This window comes from Anoplolepis gracilipes, chromosome 13, assembly GCF_047496725.1.
Source record: "Anoplolepis gracilipes chromosome 13, ASM4749672v1, whole genome shotgun sequence".
Taxonomy (NCBI): Eukaryota; Metazoa; Arthropoda; class Insecta; order Hymenoptera; family Formicidae; genus Anoplolepis; species Anoplolepis gracilipes.
The window spans coordinates 9,852,377-9,870,533 of NC_132982.1; the positions used below are offsets into that span (position 1 = coordinate 9,852,377).

Consider the following 18,157-nt stretch of genomic DNA (forward strand, 5'->3'; position numbering starts at 1 on the left):
AACGATTACAGTTTTCTTAAATATTTCTCATTTCTTTTTTTTATCCCGAGCTATTTATTAGAATGTCTATCGAATGCTTATTCCTCTAAGGGTGTTTTTAGTCTTGTAAATCGAATTCCACGTAATACTACTTAAGCCAGACTAAAGGGACCTAAACAAAGTCTGTAAAACTCTTGGTCGCGAAGGCTTTCGCTATCTCATTAACCAGCTCCCTGTATACGATGGGATTGACGTTCTGTGCGAGCTGATGCAACAGGAACCAATCGCCGAAGTGGAATACTCGTACGACACGCTCGGCCTTAGATTTCTCAAGAACGCGAACCGCGCCTCGCAGAAGGTACACTCTTGCCCAAGATTGAGAAAAAACTATGATTCTAGAAAGAGAAATATATATATATATATATATAAATCGATCGCTATATCGATTCCAACAATAGTTGTTGTAATTTTCATTCAACTTTTTCTCTGTAGGGTAAACTCGGGTAAGATGGCCATAGTTTTTTACAATTTTAATAGTATTTGGCATATTATCTTCACTGAATCTAAAATTACGTAGTATTATCGACATTAAAAGGAAAATATTTCATAGAAATCCATAATATTTATAAAAAAATTGTGAAAACGAAAATAAAAATTATAGGTCATGTAACAATTTACATATCTTTACAATACGTCTAACGTCCATTACGATAGCTTAACTGTCATTTATTCGACTTTGCAAAACTCAAAATATGATATACAATAGATTCACAATATCGTAATTTCGAATAATCTATGCACATAAACTACTGTAAATATCGATTATCTTTGATAATGACTAATGTAGCGATTATTGAAAAAATTACATCCTATGGCCATCGTACACAGTTTATGATTTATTGTCGCGTTCTCTTCTTAAAAAAAATATAAAGCGGAGATTCGCAATTACAAGGTTGAGAAACTGGCGATAGCGACTCGAATAGCTGCCTTGGATTTAATGTTGGCGTAAAATAAATTTCACGAATCGTAATCCGAAATGACATATCGCCGACCCGACGCCGTGTGTTCCGCGCAGATGTCGACTAAACTTACGTACCTACCTATAGATTAACGCCAAGCAACCGATGCCCGCGAGAAACACCAGCCAGAACCAGAGGACGACAAAAATCTTCTCGTTCACCACATTTAACGGGAGTACGCACAGGGCGTCGTGAGTTTGCACCGAACCCGCTGGCCCGAACGTGTGAATCGTGCACTTGGTCATCTTTGGAAATAGTCGCGCCATAGGATCGACCCTGTCGTGGGGATTCTCCTCTGTGACGAATGCGCTCACCAAGGGCCCGTATCCCCTAAACTGTCCCTCCAGAAATATGTCCAACAGATATATCTGTCCTATCTATCGATGAAACAAAATTTTATCACGATAATTTCGCACTTTCTGTGGCATCGTTTTTAAAATAAAATTATACCATCGGTAAATTTTTTTTCTCGAAGAACGATATTGATTTTCGTCATCATAAAATCACAACAATCGCGCTAAAACGATTGTGTCTTTTAAAATGCTTTTAAAGCTTTCGACAATGTATTTTTCTACGCGCGATACATCGGGGTTTATGTAGCAAAAAAAAAAAAGAAAAAAAAAAAAGTTTTCAATTGCATTTTTTAAAGGTCTGGATTATCTTGGAGCTCAAGAATTAATTATTCACATTTATTTCCGCGCAATTTCTCTGCGTCTGACGTTAGAATCGCGGCCAGCTGATGGAGAATCCTCAAGTATTTTCGCCGAGCTAACAATGAGCAGTCTTATACCTACCGAATTTAAAAAGTTTAAGATCTCGCACACGAAGAAACGCATAGCGTAAAAGTTGTGACTATGTAGATTCGTCTTGGTAAAATACTCGACGAGTTGCTTCTTCCTCTCCTCGGTCCAAACATCTCTCAGAAAGGGAGACGCGAGATCTCGCGAAAGAAGGCCTATGGTGCCTCTCTCCCAGATGCCCCATAAAGCACGCGGCATATAAAAAAGGATCGCTTGTAAGCCGAGAACGAAGCAGACCTATCCAACAATTACAAAAATTCTTACTCCTCTTATTTCGATTTTTTTTTTTATCCCAAGTTAAATATTTTGGCTTTATTTGAAAGAAGGGTGAAAAAAGTTACGTATATATATATCTTTTACGAAAAGATTTCAAGTATTATAAAGAAGCTAATTGTAAAAATGAACTTTCAACATAATTACATATATATAAGAATATGTGAGGAGCAAGCGAATCTCTTTCGAATTATTTTCTTTTTTCACGAAGAAAGGAGGAAGACGGAGAAAGAGAGATATTTTTATTTAATTTAAAATTTTGGTCCTTTTATTGGAAAAACATAAGTGTGTTTTTAGAGAAAACTTTTCTCGCGCTGCCTTTTTCGCGATATTCACGATGCAGATCGCACGATACAAAGCGACGTGGATAACGGGGGGCAGATCTGCGATCTCTATTTCCATTTCCTCCTGCCGCCTTCCGTCCTCCGGACGTTTCCTTCACATTCGTGCGTTCACGTTTCAGATTTCATTCACGCTCGCGCAATGTGTTTGCATGCGCCGAGAGCCGGGAGCGCCCTGACCATCGGAATGAAGTGCAATCGTTATCATGCATCTCGCGTACGTAGGCGAATCGGGGTGTATGTATGTGTGTATGCACTCGATGCGAGAACCTATGCAACCGACCGATTTGATCGCACGTGTGTGCGTTTCTCGCGCTCGTTCAATTTTTCAGAGTGCCCCATCGAAAAACAATTTAAGCATCTCTTTGACGAATTTCGAGGTCGATCTTTTCCTCGGTGAAAATTTCCCGGAGAAGTGTCTTACAGAGATACTTCATATCGAATGTAAAGACGCTTGTGAGCTTTTAGCTTTGAAGAGTATATATAAATAGATAAAAAGATCTTTGTATCTGTTTCGAATAAGTTTAGGATGCTTTGATTTGTCAAAGTTCAACCCTTCGAGCTTTGGAAAAAACTTTTCATTTGAATTTGAATTTTTTTAATTTAATATAATAATATACTTGAATCGCGCCAAAGAGAATAAAGAAAGAGAGAAAGAGAGAGAGAGAGAGAGAGAGAGAGAGAGATGACGACTTTAATATTGATAATCTGTCGACGTACGTCTATCTTTTAGTATATAAGACTTTCAATCTGTCTTTCATCTATCGATATGCGCCTATTTATTAATAATCTATCTATAAATTATCGCTTCATCCATATTATAAGCGTTCTAAATTCAACTGACCCATTGATAATATCGATGATGACGGGCTTTGTCATCTGGAAGGGCCTGTCCTACGCCAGCACTGGCTACACCTCGTCCAGGAATACCCTTCAGGTGTCGAGATACCGTGAACGTACTATATATCCAGCAATACGCATTTACAGGATCTTTGTCTGTTGGGAAAAGATATTTATTATTGATAAAAAGTTTGATAAAATTCTGACCGGGGCAATAATGCAAAACGATTTTTAAGCGTTACACTTAATCTTTGCACCCTTCTTGTAAGGAAGAAAAAGCCAAATTTTTTTTCTTTTTTTTTTTTTTAAAAAATTTAAATATATATACGCGAAGCTCGAAAGGTTAGCCGAATTCGTACCGATGGAACCATCGGTCATGCAAGAAATCGGTTCGCCGATATACTGCTTGGCAGTTACGAGAATGGTGCAAACGAGCAGCAAGAGAACGGTGAGACGCGAGTGCAGCCTAAAGACTACGTTGTCAACACGAACGGATTCTTCTTGCAAAAGGCATTTAATAGGTGCGAAGAGGTCCAGCATGGTTATTATCGCGTGTTCTTTTGTCTCGAATGCCGCGAAACAAAGCACAATAGAGAAAATTACAACGGGCGTACTTGTGTATTATGCGAAAGAAAATGTTTTTGCAACATCGTCTCTAGGAATAATTTCTACACGTATCATAAAAATATTTTCCCATTCTCTCTTTCATCAAAAATCACATGATTTTTTTTACGTATAAATAATATAATATTAATAAAAAAATATTATTATATTAATTATTAATATAATAATATAATATTTTGCTAATGTAGATAGATTTTTAAATGTCTCGATTAAAATTCATCGCTACTTTTTCCATCTGTTGGAATATATTCTTTGTCACGTATAGAATTTATCGCAGCAATATTCTAACAATAGCTCTAGAAAATTTAAATTCCATTGCCAAATATTAAATTGATCAAGCGCAAAATATATGCAGTATTTGCTATATATATAATAATTTATCAGTTAATTTTTTACACGTAGAAAATTTTTGTTAAAGTTGCAAGACAATTTTTTTGAGTGTATGACTCAAAATACACGTTGTGAAAGAATTTCGCAAGACTAAAGATTGAGTTAGTGGTATCTGAAATTACGAATGACGCTAAAGCGACAGCCGAAGAATTATTATCGTCGCGTAAATCATCGAGTAACGATGCCAAAAACTGCTCGATCCGCCTAATTGGTGCGCGTTTAAGCCTCGAGTAGACTCGTCGTAAATCTTGAATGTAACGTTCTCCCCTATAATTTTTACTCTCGATGAAAGGAAGAGAAGGAAAAGGAGAAGAAGGAGGAGGAGGCCGGGAGGAGAAAAGCAAAGGAGACCCAAGCCAACGGTCCTTTTCATTTTTAATTTATTACGTCGAATCCGCGCTCTCGTTCGAGTCCTGAAATCTGTCGAAAGGGGTCCATCGATGTAAAAAAAGTCACCTCTTTCCTCGGCTCCAAGGATGCTCTTTATTAGTAAAAAATATAGTAATTATGATAATTGTGTTATTATCGCAATTACATGTCGTAGTAAGATGATCGTTATACCGTCGATTAAAGATAGCTGCGTTATTAATAATGCACGCGCGTGATGCACGTTACTCGGTCGTGTGTGCGTGTCGTATGGGCGTGCTGTATGAGTCTGTATGAGCGTGTATGTGTGTCTGTGTGCGTGTGTGTCCACTATTGAGATTGTCGCTAAACCTACATAAATGTTTCGCTATATACAAACAAACACGATCCTCTAGAGCGCGGCAGCCCCTTTAGGGTCGGCGGGCCAAATCTCTTTCTTGTTCTAATCATAACGACGTCTTCCTCGAGGAGAGCCAATCAACGAATATCAGATTAACGGAATTATCCCTTATCGCTGTAATAATCGGCGATACGTGTCTCGCGCGCCAACTCTCTCTCTCTCTCTCTCTCTCTCTCTCTCTCTCTCTCTCTCTCTCTCTCTCTCTCTCTCTTTTGTTTATTTTTATTATATTCATTTATATTTTTTTAAATCTCTTAGCGTACCAATTATTTCTAAAAAGCGATCGGCTTTATAAACCTCCTCTCTCTCTCTCTCTCTCTCTCTCTCTCTCTCTCTCTCTCTTTCTTCATTTTCTTCGCCTTATTATATACAAACTGTTTGCACTGTCGACGATCACATGCATCATAATAGCTGCATATTTAGTAGGCACGCTCATTCGGTGTCATAGAGTCCAGACATCTTGCGAGTCGGCGAAAAGAAATTGTAATTTTTCTCACTTCTTTTTATTTTTCTTCTTTCTTCAAAGAGACTATAAATAATGCGATTATTATTATTATTATTATTATTATTATTATTATTATTATTTTATTATTATTATTATTATTATTATTCTATAATATAATATCTCACAACGGTTGTATTATATTATACCGGTTACAGTATAGTCGCCGAACCTCAAGATGTTAAATCGACAAGGCGTGTCACGACCCGTCAAAAGTCACAATCTCTGATTATATCGATTCCCGTCGTTCCCGCCGCGCGTTTCTCTTCAGTATATTTTAAGTCAATTTAATTCCATCTTGTTCGCGCGCGCGCGCGCACGCGTCGAGAGAGTTTTGTCTCTCTCGCTCTCTCTCTCTCTCTCTCTCAATAATTCACGAAGCAGGAAAACTTTGAGCAACCGCGCTAAGGACTACAATCTCGAAGTCGAAATCTACAACGATCGGTTCGCTGATTTGCGTCTATGGGAGCGGAAAAAAATTAAAAACTCCACGTTTTTACCTTGACAATTTTCCAAGGGTAATAAAGTCCTTCTGATAAATGGAACGTGATTATATATATATATATATATATATATATATATATAAAAGAAAGATATGATGTGATATGTAATTAATTAATTAATTAATTATAAAAATTAATATATCGTATCGTATAATTATTAATTATCGCCTCGTTGATCATCAAAACAATTATATAGTCGTTTGAAACTTATCTAACTTTAGCTCTACATCTTCTAATATTTTAAATCATCTTGTCAATATACTTTTCAATTATAACGCCGATAATAATGTTTTATAATTAAAGATTGAAGGATACAATTTATTAACACGTGTCGTTGACATTTCTATCTATATCCCATAAGATATCTTGCTATAATCGTTATAGAAACGAAAAGATATCGTCATCCGTACATCAGCAATAATCAAAGATAATCCGATTGCCCGAATCTACGATTTCTCTCACGCGAACGATTCTATGGGAACGATCGAGACGAAGATTATACATATGAAAGTCTACGTCTATGGCAGTGTGTGAAGAAGACGCGAGATAGTAATACGATGAATACAATGCGGCAGTGGCAAATACGGCTTCTGGTTAGAACTTGGTCGCGTCTGCAAAGGAGGATATTGTATGGACCATTAGTTCCGCGAAACGTGTAAATAGAAGATTGATGATGTGACGGACGTGGGGGTGGGCGATCGGTGAGCGTCACGCTGACAGTAATACGCGGACACCGCGATAGAGCGATAAGATTCAATCTTTCGCGATTAATGAGCAAACTCGATGTTTGTTAAATCCGGAAGCATCACATTGGAAAGATAGACTCGTAAGCTTAACGTGTCGGATTTGTCGGCGAATTTGGAAAATGCCTCTCTCTCTCTCTCTCTCTCTCTCTCTCTCTCTCTCTCTCTCTCTCTCTCTCTCTCTCTCACTTCATTGCAGCGAGTATCGAGAAAGAGAACATTTCCCCGTCGTTTCCGGAAAAATATACAGCCCTCCAGGCTGTTGCATCAACGTAACAAGTAACTTGAACAAGCTTACGGATTTGTTATTTTTTTTTCTCCAAAGATTATATTCTCGTCTACGATATAGTTGAAAAAAAGAACAATTGTATGTATTTAAGGGATTACACCTAGTCATAAAATTGGAAAAATCACATTTTTTTTGTTTTCATAAAGTACAATGTCCCGAAAATATATGTTTAAAATTTTATGTTGATCGGGTGCTGGAATAAATGATTCTATGTAAGTTTAAAAAAATAATAAGTATCTTACTGTAATTACAACACACAAAACTTTAAACGCGTTTTTCTCAAAAGTGCATTTTTCAAATCGATGACCATCGATTACGTAAAAACTACTGAATCGATTTTTTTCAAATTTTGTAAACTTATTTCTTATATACTTGTGCAGAGATTGGACGAAGGATTTTTTTTATATTGCTTTTTTTCCTTTTCTATTAGCAAAAAAACAATCCTTTTTTTTAAGATGAAAGTCAAACTTTTTCTTCAGGCAGCCGCCGTTCGAAAGAAAAAATAATTTTTCATAAAATCCTTCGTCCAGTCTCTGGAATGTATATTTTTCAATTAATAACCGCAAAAAAATTTCAAATGAGCCAGTTCCAAATTACAGTGGTCACCGCAAAGCACAAAAGAAAAGACTCATCGGGAGAGCGGTGATAATTATATAAAATATTTTGAAATTTTTTAAAATGTAAATACACTAAAATCAAATGCAAATATTGTATTATAAAATAAAAAATAAATTGCCAAAAAAAATTCATTAAAAACACAATTTTGCCTCCGTTGATGACTAGGTGTAACCCCTATCGAAAGAGCCGACGTTAATGCAATCCATTCAAAGACGTGTCTAAGCGACGTATAAAAAATTCAGACGTCACGTAGATGCCTTTGATTGTTTTATAGTCATTTCTCGAAGAGAGAGAGAGAGAGAGAGAGAGAGAGGGAGAGAGAGAGAGAGAGAGAGAAAGAGAGAGTAAAGATATCTCTCTCTCTCTCTCTTTCTCTTATTTATACATCTACGCATATACAAACATGTGCGTAGGTGTATAAAAAAGTAAGGTTGATTTCTCGCGCGAGAAATGATTAGAAATTCGACTTGTATATTGTTGCGTGGATGGTGCATAAATACTCGCAGAGGATCCCGATCGCGTCCAGAGAGGATTTTAGTAGGGCACGTGTATGTCTCTGGAACGCGATCGTCTTCTACAGAGCCTGCACATGGCGATGAAGCACGCGAGACCCAAGAGAATGGCGAGACCGGCGCCAAGGCCAGCGCCGGCCCAGCCGGCGGGCCCGACGAAACCGCCGCCGTTTCCGTTGATGGGCCCGCCGCACGTTTCCACCGACTCGTCGTCCGGCTCGTAGAGAGTACCGTTCAGGATACCGGGTATAGGTAATCCACGACTAGGACAATTAACCACGCCGTTACACAACAATCTCGTCGGGATACATCCCGCGTCGCCGGGACACTGGAAGCCGCAGTCCTCGAGAACCTTTCCGGTGTTGAGGGCCCCGGAGCCGTCTCTGGGCAGGTGATAGAGCTCGGTCCAGGCGATCTTGAAGGCTGCCCTGGCCGGAGCCATGGAGCCGGTGAATTGCACGATCACGGCGGGAGATTCCTCGCCGCCGTCGGTCGCAGGACCGCCCGGGATCAGGTGCTCCGTCGGCGAGGTTGGCGCGATTTGCGCGGCCGATATGATGGGCATCTCTCTGACGTAGCTGACGTTCTCGCCGCAGATGCCGAGATACGGTTCGACGTTGCCCGGCAGGAAGATCTCGAGCTTGCCGTCCTCGCAGGAGCGCGATGCGAATTTAATCTTGTCAAAGTGCAGCCAGAGATCGCGTTCGCGGTTCACCCGCAACTCCCAGATGCATTTGATGGAGCGGGGTGGCGTGACGTACCCCAGAGCCTCGTAGTGGGGAAATTCGATTTCACCATCGGTGACGGCCGGCAAGAGGGCCGGCCCGCACAGGGGACTGTGGGCAAATTCATATCTCGCCTCGAAAAGCGGTGCCGGCCACTTGAAGTAGCTAGAGGCGGCGTGAGTGCCGTCTACGAGAAGCTTTAGGTCCAGTCTCTCGCCCCGGGAGACCACTCGAAGAATCGGCGGCCGAGAAGCGGCCGGCGAGGTGGTTGGCGCCGGGGTGCCGTTGTTGTTGGAACGGCAGAGACAGTGGCCCTTGATACCGTCGGGACTGGGCTCTCGAATAATCACTCGGTCCACGCGGCTCTCCCAGCAGTGGCCGCACTGGGCGTACGGATGTTCCTTGAAGTTGATGGATTCAATCACGAGAATTACTCGCGCGTACAAGCGCTTGTCGGTGAGGAAACTGTAGGTGCAGGCCAAATCGGCGGGCGGATCGCCGGGTCTCTTGTAAACTAGAGTATTGAGCGGTGATCGCAACCGACCGGATCGCAACTTCCACGAGGCAAAGATCTCATCGCACTCGGTGCCGGCCACGGGCTCGCCGAATCTCGTGGCGTTGAAGAAGTCGTAATGAGCCCAATAGTAGAGCGAGCTGCCCGAGTAGCTGCCAGTCTTGCTCTCGAATCGGACAAACAGCGCGTTTGACGTCGACACGAAATCGTGCTTCTCCATCGGTTTGCTGAACGTGTCGCAGAAAGTTTTGATGATACGCGCGTCGTCCGGCCAGTCGGCGTCGTAGAGGGTCAAACTCTCGCCGCAGTCGCCGTCGTACGGCTGGATCGGCGACTCGATACGATTCACCCGGAAGCTGGGAAAATAGAGACGGGCGATCTCGCCGGGTCGGCCGCGCAGCAAGTAAGTGCAGCTGGTGTGCGGCGGGTACCAGTGCGCCACCGACAGGAAAATACCCTCGTTGCCGCTGACGAGGGACTCGCTGTTGAGCAGCCAGTCGCAGCTGCCGTTCTTCACGCCAGCGGTCTCCACGTGACCTGGCCAGTTGCCCACGTTAAAGTGAAAGCCCGTGTTGAGCAGCGGGCCGGCCGGCGACGACACAAACTCCACGTAGAGATCCTCGCTGGTGCCGATAATGCTGTACGGGAACTTGCCCATGCCGCAAAACGTCCCAATCACCGGGCTACTCTCGTTCTTACCGTCGTACACGCGTATGTAATCGTACGGGCAGTGTTCCGAACCGGAGCTGATGGGCCGCATCGGGCACGTCATGATATTCTCGCATCGCTGACCGTCAATGTTGAATTCTTCGTTCTCGATGTAGAGCTTGATGAAGGGCAGCCGGGTGTTTAGACGGTACTTGCAGTGCAACGCGCGCGGATAAATGCCCGGGTAAGCCGGGCTCTGCACGTAGCACGTTTGCAGTCGACAATCCTTGAACACGCGCTCGCAGTAACTGCCAGGCACGATCTCGCCGCGGCGGTTCGGATACAGCTCAGGATGCTGGCCGTATCTCAGATAGACCTCGAATTGTTGTTCGGCCCGCGAGTCGAAGCTAAAATATGTCTGATCGGTGAAGTTGTCCGCGTGAAAGATCACTCGTACAAAGCTCGTCTCGCTGATGAAGGTCTGTGGCTGCTCGGACTCGCCGCAGTAAACGCCCGGGTCCTTGCGATTGCTCACCTCGGTCTTTGTATTGCCGTCTATGATCTGAAACACAGCGCGGTGGCAAACGCGCGCTAGGTATATACAACATTCGGGACGATCGATCCAACGTAAGGATGTCACGTTGACAATCCAGGACTCGATTTAGGATCAGGACGGTTTACCATCGTCCCTCCAATTCTACCAAAATTACCAATTGCATTTTTTCTCCTTACAATCAAAAGATAATTTCGTTTCATTTATATAATAGACTTGTATAAATTTATAGGAAATAGCATTACCGTGAAAATTGAATAAATTGACAGAAAAATTTGTGTGAGAAACGTGTAATGACAAATAATTTGTGCAAAAATAGAAATAGAAATTTGTATGGAATACAAGATTGATTCGTTTTAATGAATAATAAAAAACGTTTGCTAAAAAGAATAATCACGAAAAATAATCGATCTGTAAAGATGCAATTTCGCTTTCTCCAAGCTTACAATCTTGTGTAAAGGCAAACGTATCTATCTTACTATTGACTTTGCATCTTTTTTATCGATGTAAATTTGAAAGTCGCGAAAGAAACGGAGGGAAAATACGGAGGAGAATAGAAAGAGAGGGAGGGAGAGAGAGAGAGAGAGAGAGAGAGAGAGAGAGAGAGAGACGGGAGAGAAGAAGAGAGAGGTTTACAGCGTCACAAAGATCAATACCTGATACCGAAGTAACTGAGAGAGGTGGCAGCAGGACGAGTGCGCCCGCGCGCGCGCGCGCTCGAAAGAGGCAGGTAGAGGGCAAGGGGAGAAAGGGGAGAGGAATCACTTATCACGTTCGTCTCTATATACGGGAATGTTCTAATTCGCGATGTTGATACGGCTGCACCTGTCCCGACGCAGAAACTAAATCTACGAGGGTACCCCCCGCTGCCAATAACTCGCAGCGGTCTTAACACTAAACCGATCCGCGTTGTATCCTCTTATATAACATTACAACGTAACAAGCCCGTAAATTATCTCGTCCTATATATATATATATATATATATATATATATATATATATATCTGCAAAATGTCTTCGATTTATCCTTCATCTCTTCAAAATAAAATCCAATCTCTGGAAATTTTTATTTTTATTTTTTTTTTACATCAAAGAGATTCTCTTTTACTTGAAAAATTAATTAAATCTCAACTTTCGGTTAATCGATTTAATTAATTTATCAAGTTGGCGTTATATAATTTAAGAAGAGATTAAATAGCATCGATATCTAGTCTATATGTATATATTAATCGGTGAATTTTACTTTCTTCTATACGTCTAATTTATTTTAACGTAAATAGATGGTGTACTCTTTGTGCTAGGTGATAAAACGAATTTGATGACACATTAAACGTAATCAATTTCAGCGTTCGATCTATCATCTATGACCGCGATTGCGTAACTCATGGATTTGATATCCGTTTCCGACGGTATTGTATGCGAATCCTACTGTATTTGCACGCATTGATTCGGGACGCGATGCAAAGAGACACGAGGAGGCTGCTCATCAGCATCTCTCCGTCTCTTCCTGGCTGCGTCATATCCAATTCGAATCGAAAGAATAATAATCGGGGAACGGGGCAAATGTCGAATCGAAATTAAATTCCAACGTTCGGTTAATTGACTGAATTCTCCCTATTCAATTAATAGAAACGCGACAGAGACCGAGAGAGAGAGAGAGAGAGAGAGAGAGAGAGAGAGAGAAGAAAGGGGTGGGGTGTGAATCCTGAAATTAGCATCTTAGATGTCTCTCACCCTTCTTAGACAACAAGGGACTCACCTGCAAATAACCGCCGCTGCATGTGGTGGCGTTCTCCAGCACCCCGACCTTAAACTTCTTGAAGCGTACTCGCAAAATCCAGTCTCGGGGCGTCCCGCGAAAGGCACGGAAGCGGTACCAGCACGAGAGGGGCTTACCCCAATTCGCTGGGGTCACCGCCGGACTCGACACATCTTCGTAAATGTCCACCGTTTTATTGCAGTGGCCTCGGTCCGCTGAAACGAAAAGGGTTAGTGCGAGAAAGAAGGGGCACGTTTACCCTCTCTTTCCTATCTCGCACACTCTATAGGGTTAGGTATATATATATATATATGTTTCAATTATGTTTAATTAATCTAATAATAATTAAAGGATAATTTTTTTATCAACTTATATGTATTTCAGTATATAATACACTATATATATAGAAATAATATTTTAATTAATAATAATAATTAGAGAAATAAAATAAAATTTAATAATCAGATTATATTCGTGAAGGAATATTTTTGCACGCATTTATTTATTAATTATTGAAATTAAACCGACAGAGAGAAATATATTCTTCAATTAATTTAATATATTTATACTTTCTTTTGGAAAATTGAAGAAAAATCACGGCAAATAAGATAATCTCTCTCTCTCCCTCTCTCTCTCTCTCTCTCTCTCTCATCGTGATATATATTTTTATGAAGGAAGAAAAAGTTGGAGTATTGATGAAAGAATCTTTTATTGAGATCCAACGGTGGTGAAAACGTGAGATATCTTATATTCGCCGTATTAGAATGGTGATATTTTCCGTTGACCCGATTGGACGGGACATGGGAAACTCTGAAGGGACGATAAAGAGGACGCGGCGGAGAGTAAGGAACGACAACACGCGACACAAGTTTCGGCTATGTAATCGATATTCGACCCGTTCGCTAGATACCTCTTATAAAGAGGCAGTCTCGTGTTACATATAGCCGGGCTACCTCTCGTTCGTAAATCACCTTTCCACAAAGTATCAACCCTTCCGTTCGTGCGACCGCCGCCAACATGCAGGCCAAGTAAATCTCTCTAATGCGATGGTTAAAATTCGAGAGATAGGGTTGTTAGGTTGATAATTCCATCTATTAACCGCGGAACGAGCTTACGATAATTGCTAGTAATTCGAGGATAAGTAACTGTCGAGAAACGAGTCTTCGTTAAACCGCGCATCATCGGATTCGAGCGAGCGCTCGTCGTCTAGTCTTTCGAAATAGGGATTCGTACCACTCGCTGAATGAAACTTTTTTTTCCAACCAGACCAAATTTTATCCATTAAATTAGGTTAAAGATTAAAGAGAAATTTATCCTCTGTAACATTATTGTATCGTATACGCTCTTTCATCTTTTTTCTATATGTATAGATAAAATAAAAGGAAAAATAATAAATATCAATCAAGAATCAAATTTTTATCACTTTTCCCTTTTATTATCCCCGTAGCTCGAATATTTTTCAAAATCAGTCGCATAATTTTCATAAAATCGTTGAAAAATAGACACAGCTAATTTTGCCGGATTGACATATCAAAATCATTCAGACCCCTGGAAATGATCGCGGTGTAGAATTGCGTTTGGCAAAAATAAATATAGAGGATCGTTCCTCTTCGCTTATCGTTGGTCTGGAAATTTGAACTCGTCGGTATTATATTCCCCGGTCGCACAAGCTCCCGGATTAGACTTACCTCTGCGAATGGCAGCGGGACTGGGGGTGGCCAGAAGCAGGAGGAATATGGCGAAAAATCCCCAGCCCCAGCTACCGAGGAGTACCGGCACAGGCATTCGAAGCATTCCCGGGACAAGTGCCGAGGCTGTCAAAATACCTCCGCTACTTCTCCTCTTATCTCCATTTGCTTCCCCCGTCGAAAAGCTACCTACGTACAGAACACGCGTACAGAAAAAATGTTTTCTATTATGTATTGTATTGGGGGAAAAAAAAAAAAAAATATTAAACATTAAAGATGCGTGCAATTGGAGTTTTCTATTCTTTTCCTATTCTATTATAATCCATGCCTTCCACAAGAATTGTGGCTCTAGAGAAATGATGATTGCAAATGATTTTCAAGCCGGAAAAATTTCTCACATACTTTGCACGCGGACTAGAGTACTATCTCTCCGCTTGCCGAGAGTAATATCTCTCTATAACACGAGTTGTGCTTGATGAAATACAGGCGCAAGTACGGGCGCATCGCGTTATCATTTCCCCAAAGGACAATAAGGGACACCGCATGGTTTGCCAGATGGGATGGAGCATATGCCGGAAGGGCCTCGTTCGTACGTCCATGTCGAGAGAGCGGGGTGATAATTGGTTAAATCCGCGTTGACTCCGCTATCGACAACAGAGTACTTCACCTCGGGAATTTTCTCTCCCTTTCTCTCCCTCTGCTCTCCCTTTTCATTCACCGACGTTTTTTTTCTCCTCCTCCTCCTCCTCCTCCTCCCCCCCGTTCCCCTGCCACGTCCACCCTGCCATCTCGCTCATCTCCTTTTGCATTCTTTTATCGTATTCATTGTCTCGTGTCCCTCGAGGATTCAATATTTTTTTCAATATATTTTATGACTCTTACGTACATCTTTAACCATTTCCAGAGCTTTTTCCAACACAGAGAGCTCTAAAATATTGACGAATTTTTCCTTTTTCTCCAGATTACAGAATAGTATCGGCTTTGTAAAATTCCCAAATTGAAAAGGGCCAAGGTCGCGAAAACTTTTATTATCGATGAACTCTCGCCTCTCTTTCAGGTCGCCCCGCTGTCAGATCGATTCGCGTTGGCGAATTTTCCGATTCCGCCGGCGTGCGCGAATCGAATAAAGGCAGACGCGTGCCAAAAATGTCAAATAAACTGCGCTCGGTTAGCGCATCAGCAATTTAGATGGCGCGTTGATTACGCGCGTGTATATTCCGGGCACGCGTTTCGCGGCAGCAAAACAAGCAACGACGGCACGATTTTGCGGAATCGTCGAGTGATGTTTTTCCAATTTACCGATATTTCATTCCGACGACCGTGATTATTTCGTATTACCGTATCCCGCTACCAAAAATTGTTCGAATGCGCGGGATGCATACTTGACAAGGACGCGATTTTCGCACGATTTACTCGCGATTGCAGCAACAGCAGAAATTCGATAAAAATTTCGACCGGACATTTTTTTCTTTCTTTTTTTACCTACGATAAGGATAAACTATTTTACTTGATAATATAATAATATAAATATTCACAATTTTAGTAGAATTCGTTATATTCCTGACGATCCATTTAACTCGAGGGGCAAATGGCACGTGAAAAATTTCAAAGTAATAATAAAGTAATATACTATTTCTTTTTAAGAGTCAGTAATGTCAGATTAAATCGTTTTACAAGAGATAATAAAAAATAAAATAATTTTCGTGAGATTAAAATGTACGATAAAAAATATAAAGTAGAGAATTTTACCATTAACCTTGATTAATGAAACATGCACTTTTCCACCACGCACCTTTACCACAACACTCTCATGCTCTCTGGCTCCTGATCTCCTCGAGAGAGAGAGAGAGAGAGAGAGAGAGAGAGAGAGCTGGATCCTCGCTGCCGATCGAAATCACCGACGCGATATCCTCCACGCGGGTCCCATCGAGAATGCCATCTTCTCTCTCATCAGATCAAAAGCAAGGATTTCCAGGCGAGGAGCGTAAGGGTCCTTTCGAGCGAATCCTCGTGAGCCAGATTTATATCATCATCATCGTGCTCGGCCACGTATCGACCACGTCGACGTCGCTTGGCACAGTTACCTCCGCGATTCTTGACTGCGCACTGGCGCACATAGAGCCGAGGACGTACAAACGTCCCGTCCGAGGATGCTGCTCGCGCGACTCCGGGGAAAATTCGTTTCCCCGAAAAGTGGAAGCGGCAGCTCCGCTACTAGACGACGATGATCTTTCAGTCCGGCACGAGCACTGTCGTTGCCGCCGCTGCTGGAAGCAGCGCGTAAATCATTTAGCGCGTCATAACACGGTTCCGTGGAATCGAAACTTCTCGGCGAGAGGATCTCGGACGAAGGTGAAGGGAGGGAAGAAAAACCGCGCCAAGGAAAGATAAAGAAAAAATGAAAAATAAGAGAAACGAGAGGATATACACACAGTACGAGAGAGAGAGAGAGAGAGAGAGAGGGAAAAAAAGCACCGCCGTGCTTCTTCAGTCAGGCTGCAAGCCAGGCTGCGAGTCGACTGCTGGTCGGAACGAAAGCTCGAAACGTGTGGCTGGCGGCTTAACGTCCGCCGATCGGAGCTGCGGCGGGTCGAAGCTTGCGCAAGCTCTCTGGCCTTCTCTTTCTTGCTATCTTTCTCCCGCGACATCGCCATGGCGGAACGCTCGTTCTACCCCCGTTCTCTCCCTCTCTCCCTCTCCCTCTCCCTCTCCCTCTCTTCACCTCTCCCTCCCTCTCTCCCTATTTCTCTCTCTCTCTCTCTCTCTCTCTCTCTTTTTCTCCGATCCCTCTGTGCGTCCCGTTTCGCTCTCCGCTCTCCTTCCGTTTACGATGACTTTCATTGAACTGCTCGCTCGCTCCTCTGGTCCCCTGCCTGGCCCCCTTTTTCTCCCCTCTCGCGATGACCTATTGCACCTATTGCTCTGCCCTGTGTCCTTCTGCCGTTATTCCGACCCTTCTGCCGACTTTTGTTGTCGCCTCGTTTATTTTTTTTTCTTTTTTTTTTTTTTCCTTTTCTTTCTTTTTTTTTTCCCCCCTTTTATCTTACCGCTTACGACCGTCTTTCTCTCCCTTTCGGTCAGGGCAATCGATAGGCGTGTTAAACACGCATAGCGTGCTTATCGTGCGAATTTAGCGCTTCCGCTCCGTGAACACGCATGCAAACAGCCCCTATTAAAAATAAAAGCCACCACCGCCACCACGACGCTGCGACGCGTCGCAATTCACACCTGACGTATCGATTTACGACGAGAGAGAGAGAGAGAGAGAGAGAGAGAGAGAGAGAGAGAGAGAGAGCGCGGGGACGGGTTATCCTGCGTGCGAGAGTTTTGCGGGTGGAGGGAGGGAGGGAGGGAGGGAGGGAGGGAGGGGGGGCGGTGGAAGTCCTCCGTTTATCTTCGCGTCCTAGCTGCGAATCCGAATTTCGCGTACAATGTTCGACGAGAGTTCAATTTTCCAGATTGTAGACACGACAAAATCGTACCTCCCGCCGAATTGGCGCGAATAAACGTCACATCGAGATCATCTCTCCTTTCATCTTCCCCCCCTCCCCCCTTCGATATATGTCGCGTCGAAATCCGGCGAAATTACACCCGGTTTTCGAATTTCACCCTCCCCCTCCCCCTCCCCTCCTCCCCTTCCGGTTCTCGTCGTCTCTCGACTAGGTCGTTTTCGAAAGGGCAGCTGCGCGCGTGTAGTCCTACATTAATCAGCGTTGAAATAAACTTAACCGAGGTAGTGCGAGAGAGAACTGCCATAACTTAAACCAGTCTTATTTACTGGTCCATTCGGTTGTAGTCGGACGGGGAGAGAGAGAGAGAGAGAGAGAGAGAGAGAGAGAGAGAGAGAGAGACTGTACAATTCAACGAGACTGCCTGCTACGTGTGCCATGCACCGTAATTTGGCTGATACTATACGCTAAGTCTACGGCAAACGGGATTACGAACCGCGTTATATTATACTACCAGGAACATAATAAGCCGCGAGTATAAGGGAAGGTAATTAAGGCACCGAGTATAACGCACGAAAAACTGATAATGGACTCCGGATGCGAATACCATAGGGAAGGGGAA

General features: G+C 42.6%; 2 protein-coding genes across 3 annotated transcripts; both read right to left on the reverse strand.

Moving 5' to 3' along the window:
- Positions 1-14: 14 nt before the first annotated feature.
- On the reverse strand, positions 15-4,023 carry LOC140672229 (innexin inx2-like). Its single transcript, XM_072904174.1, has 5 exons — positions 3,612-4,023; positions 3,257-3,408; positions 1,793-2,035; positions 1,080-1,375; positions 15-374 (listed from the first exon to the last, which is right to left on the reverse strand). Exons 1-5 carry the CDS (start codon positions 3,790-3,792, stop codon positions 152-154), a joined length of 1,095 nt encoding a protein of 364 aa, XP_072760275.1. The 5' UTR covers positions 3,793-4,023; the 3' UTR covers positions 15-151.
- A 702-nt stretch (positions 4,024-4,725) lies between these two features.
- LOC140672226 (uncharacterized) lies at positions 4,726-16,691 on the reverse strand. 2 transcript variants are annotated; one of them, XM_072904172.1, is made up of 4 exons: positions 15,879-16,691; positions 14,087-14,275; positions 12,399-12,613; positions 4,726-10,648 (listed from the first exon to the last, which is right to left on the reverse strand). In XM_072904172.1, the coding sequence occupies exons 2-4, from the start codon at positions 14,190-14,192 to the stop codon at positions 8,222-8,224; spliced, it is 2,748 nt and encodes a 915-aa protein (XP_072760273.1). In that variant the 5' UTR covers positions 14,193-14,275; positions 15,879-16,691; the 3' UTR covers positions 4,726-8,221. The 2 variants fall into 2 exon arrangements, with proteins under 2 accessions (XP_072760273.1, XP_072760272.1); XM_072904171.1 differs by lacking the exon at positions 15,879-16,691 and having other exon boundaries at positions 14,087-15,858.
- Between the last annotated feature and the right edge of the window lie 1,466 nt (positions 16,692-18,157).

What these genes read in the sequence shown, in the direction of transcription:
- LOC140672229 (XM_072904174.1), bottom strand. Translation starts at nt 3,792, where the DNA reads ATGCTGGACCTCTTCGCACCTATTAAATGCCTTTTGCAAGAAGAATCC. An exon ending in CATGACCGATGGTTCCATCG is followed by an intron (nt 3,409 to 3,611) that starts GTACGAATTCGG and finishes TTTTCCCAACAG; the next exon opens with ACAAAGATCCTGTAAATGCG. An exon ending in ATCATCGATATTATCAATGG is followed by an intron (nt 2,036 to 3,256) that starts GTCAGTTGAATT and finishes ATTGTTGGATAG; the next exon opens with GTCTGCTTCGTTCTCGGCTT.
- LOC140672226 (XM_072904171.1), bottom strand. Translation starts at nt 14,357, where the DNA reads ATGTTTAATATTTTTTTTTTTTTTTCCCCCAATACAATACATAATAGA. An exon ending in TCCCGCTGCCATTCGCAGAG is followed by an intron (nt 12,614 to 14,086) that starts GTAAGTCTAATC and finishes TTTTCGTTTCAG; the next exon opens with CGGACCGAGGCCACTGCAAT. An exon ending in GCAGCGGCGGTTATTTGCAG is followed by an intron (nt 10,649 to 12,398) that starts GTGAGTCCCTTG and finishes GCTGTGTTTCAG; the next exon opens with ATCATAGACGGCAATACAAA.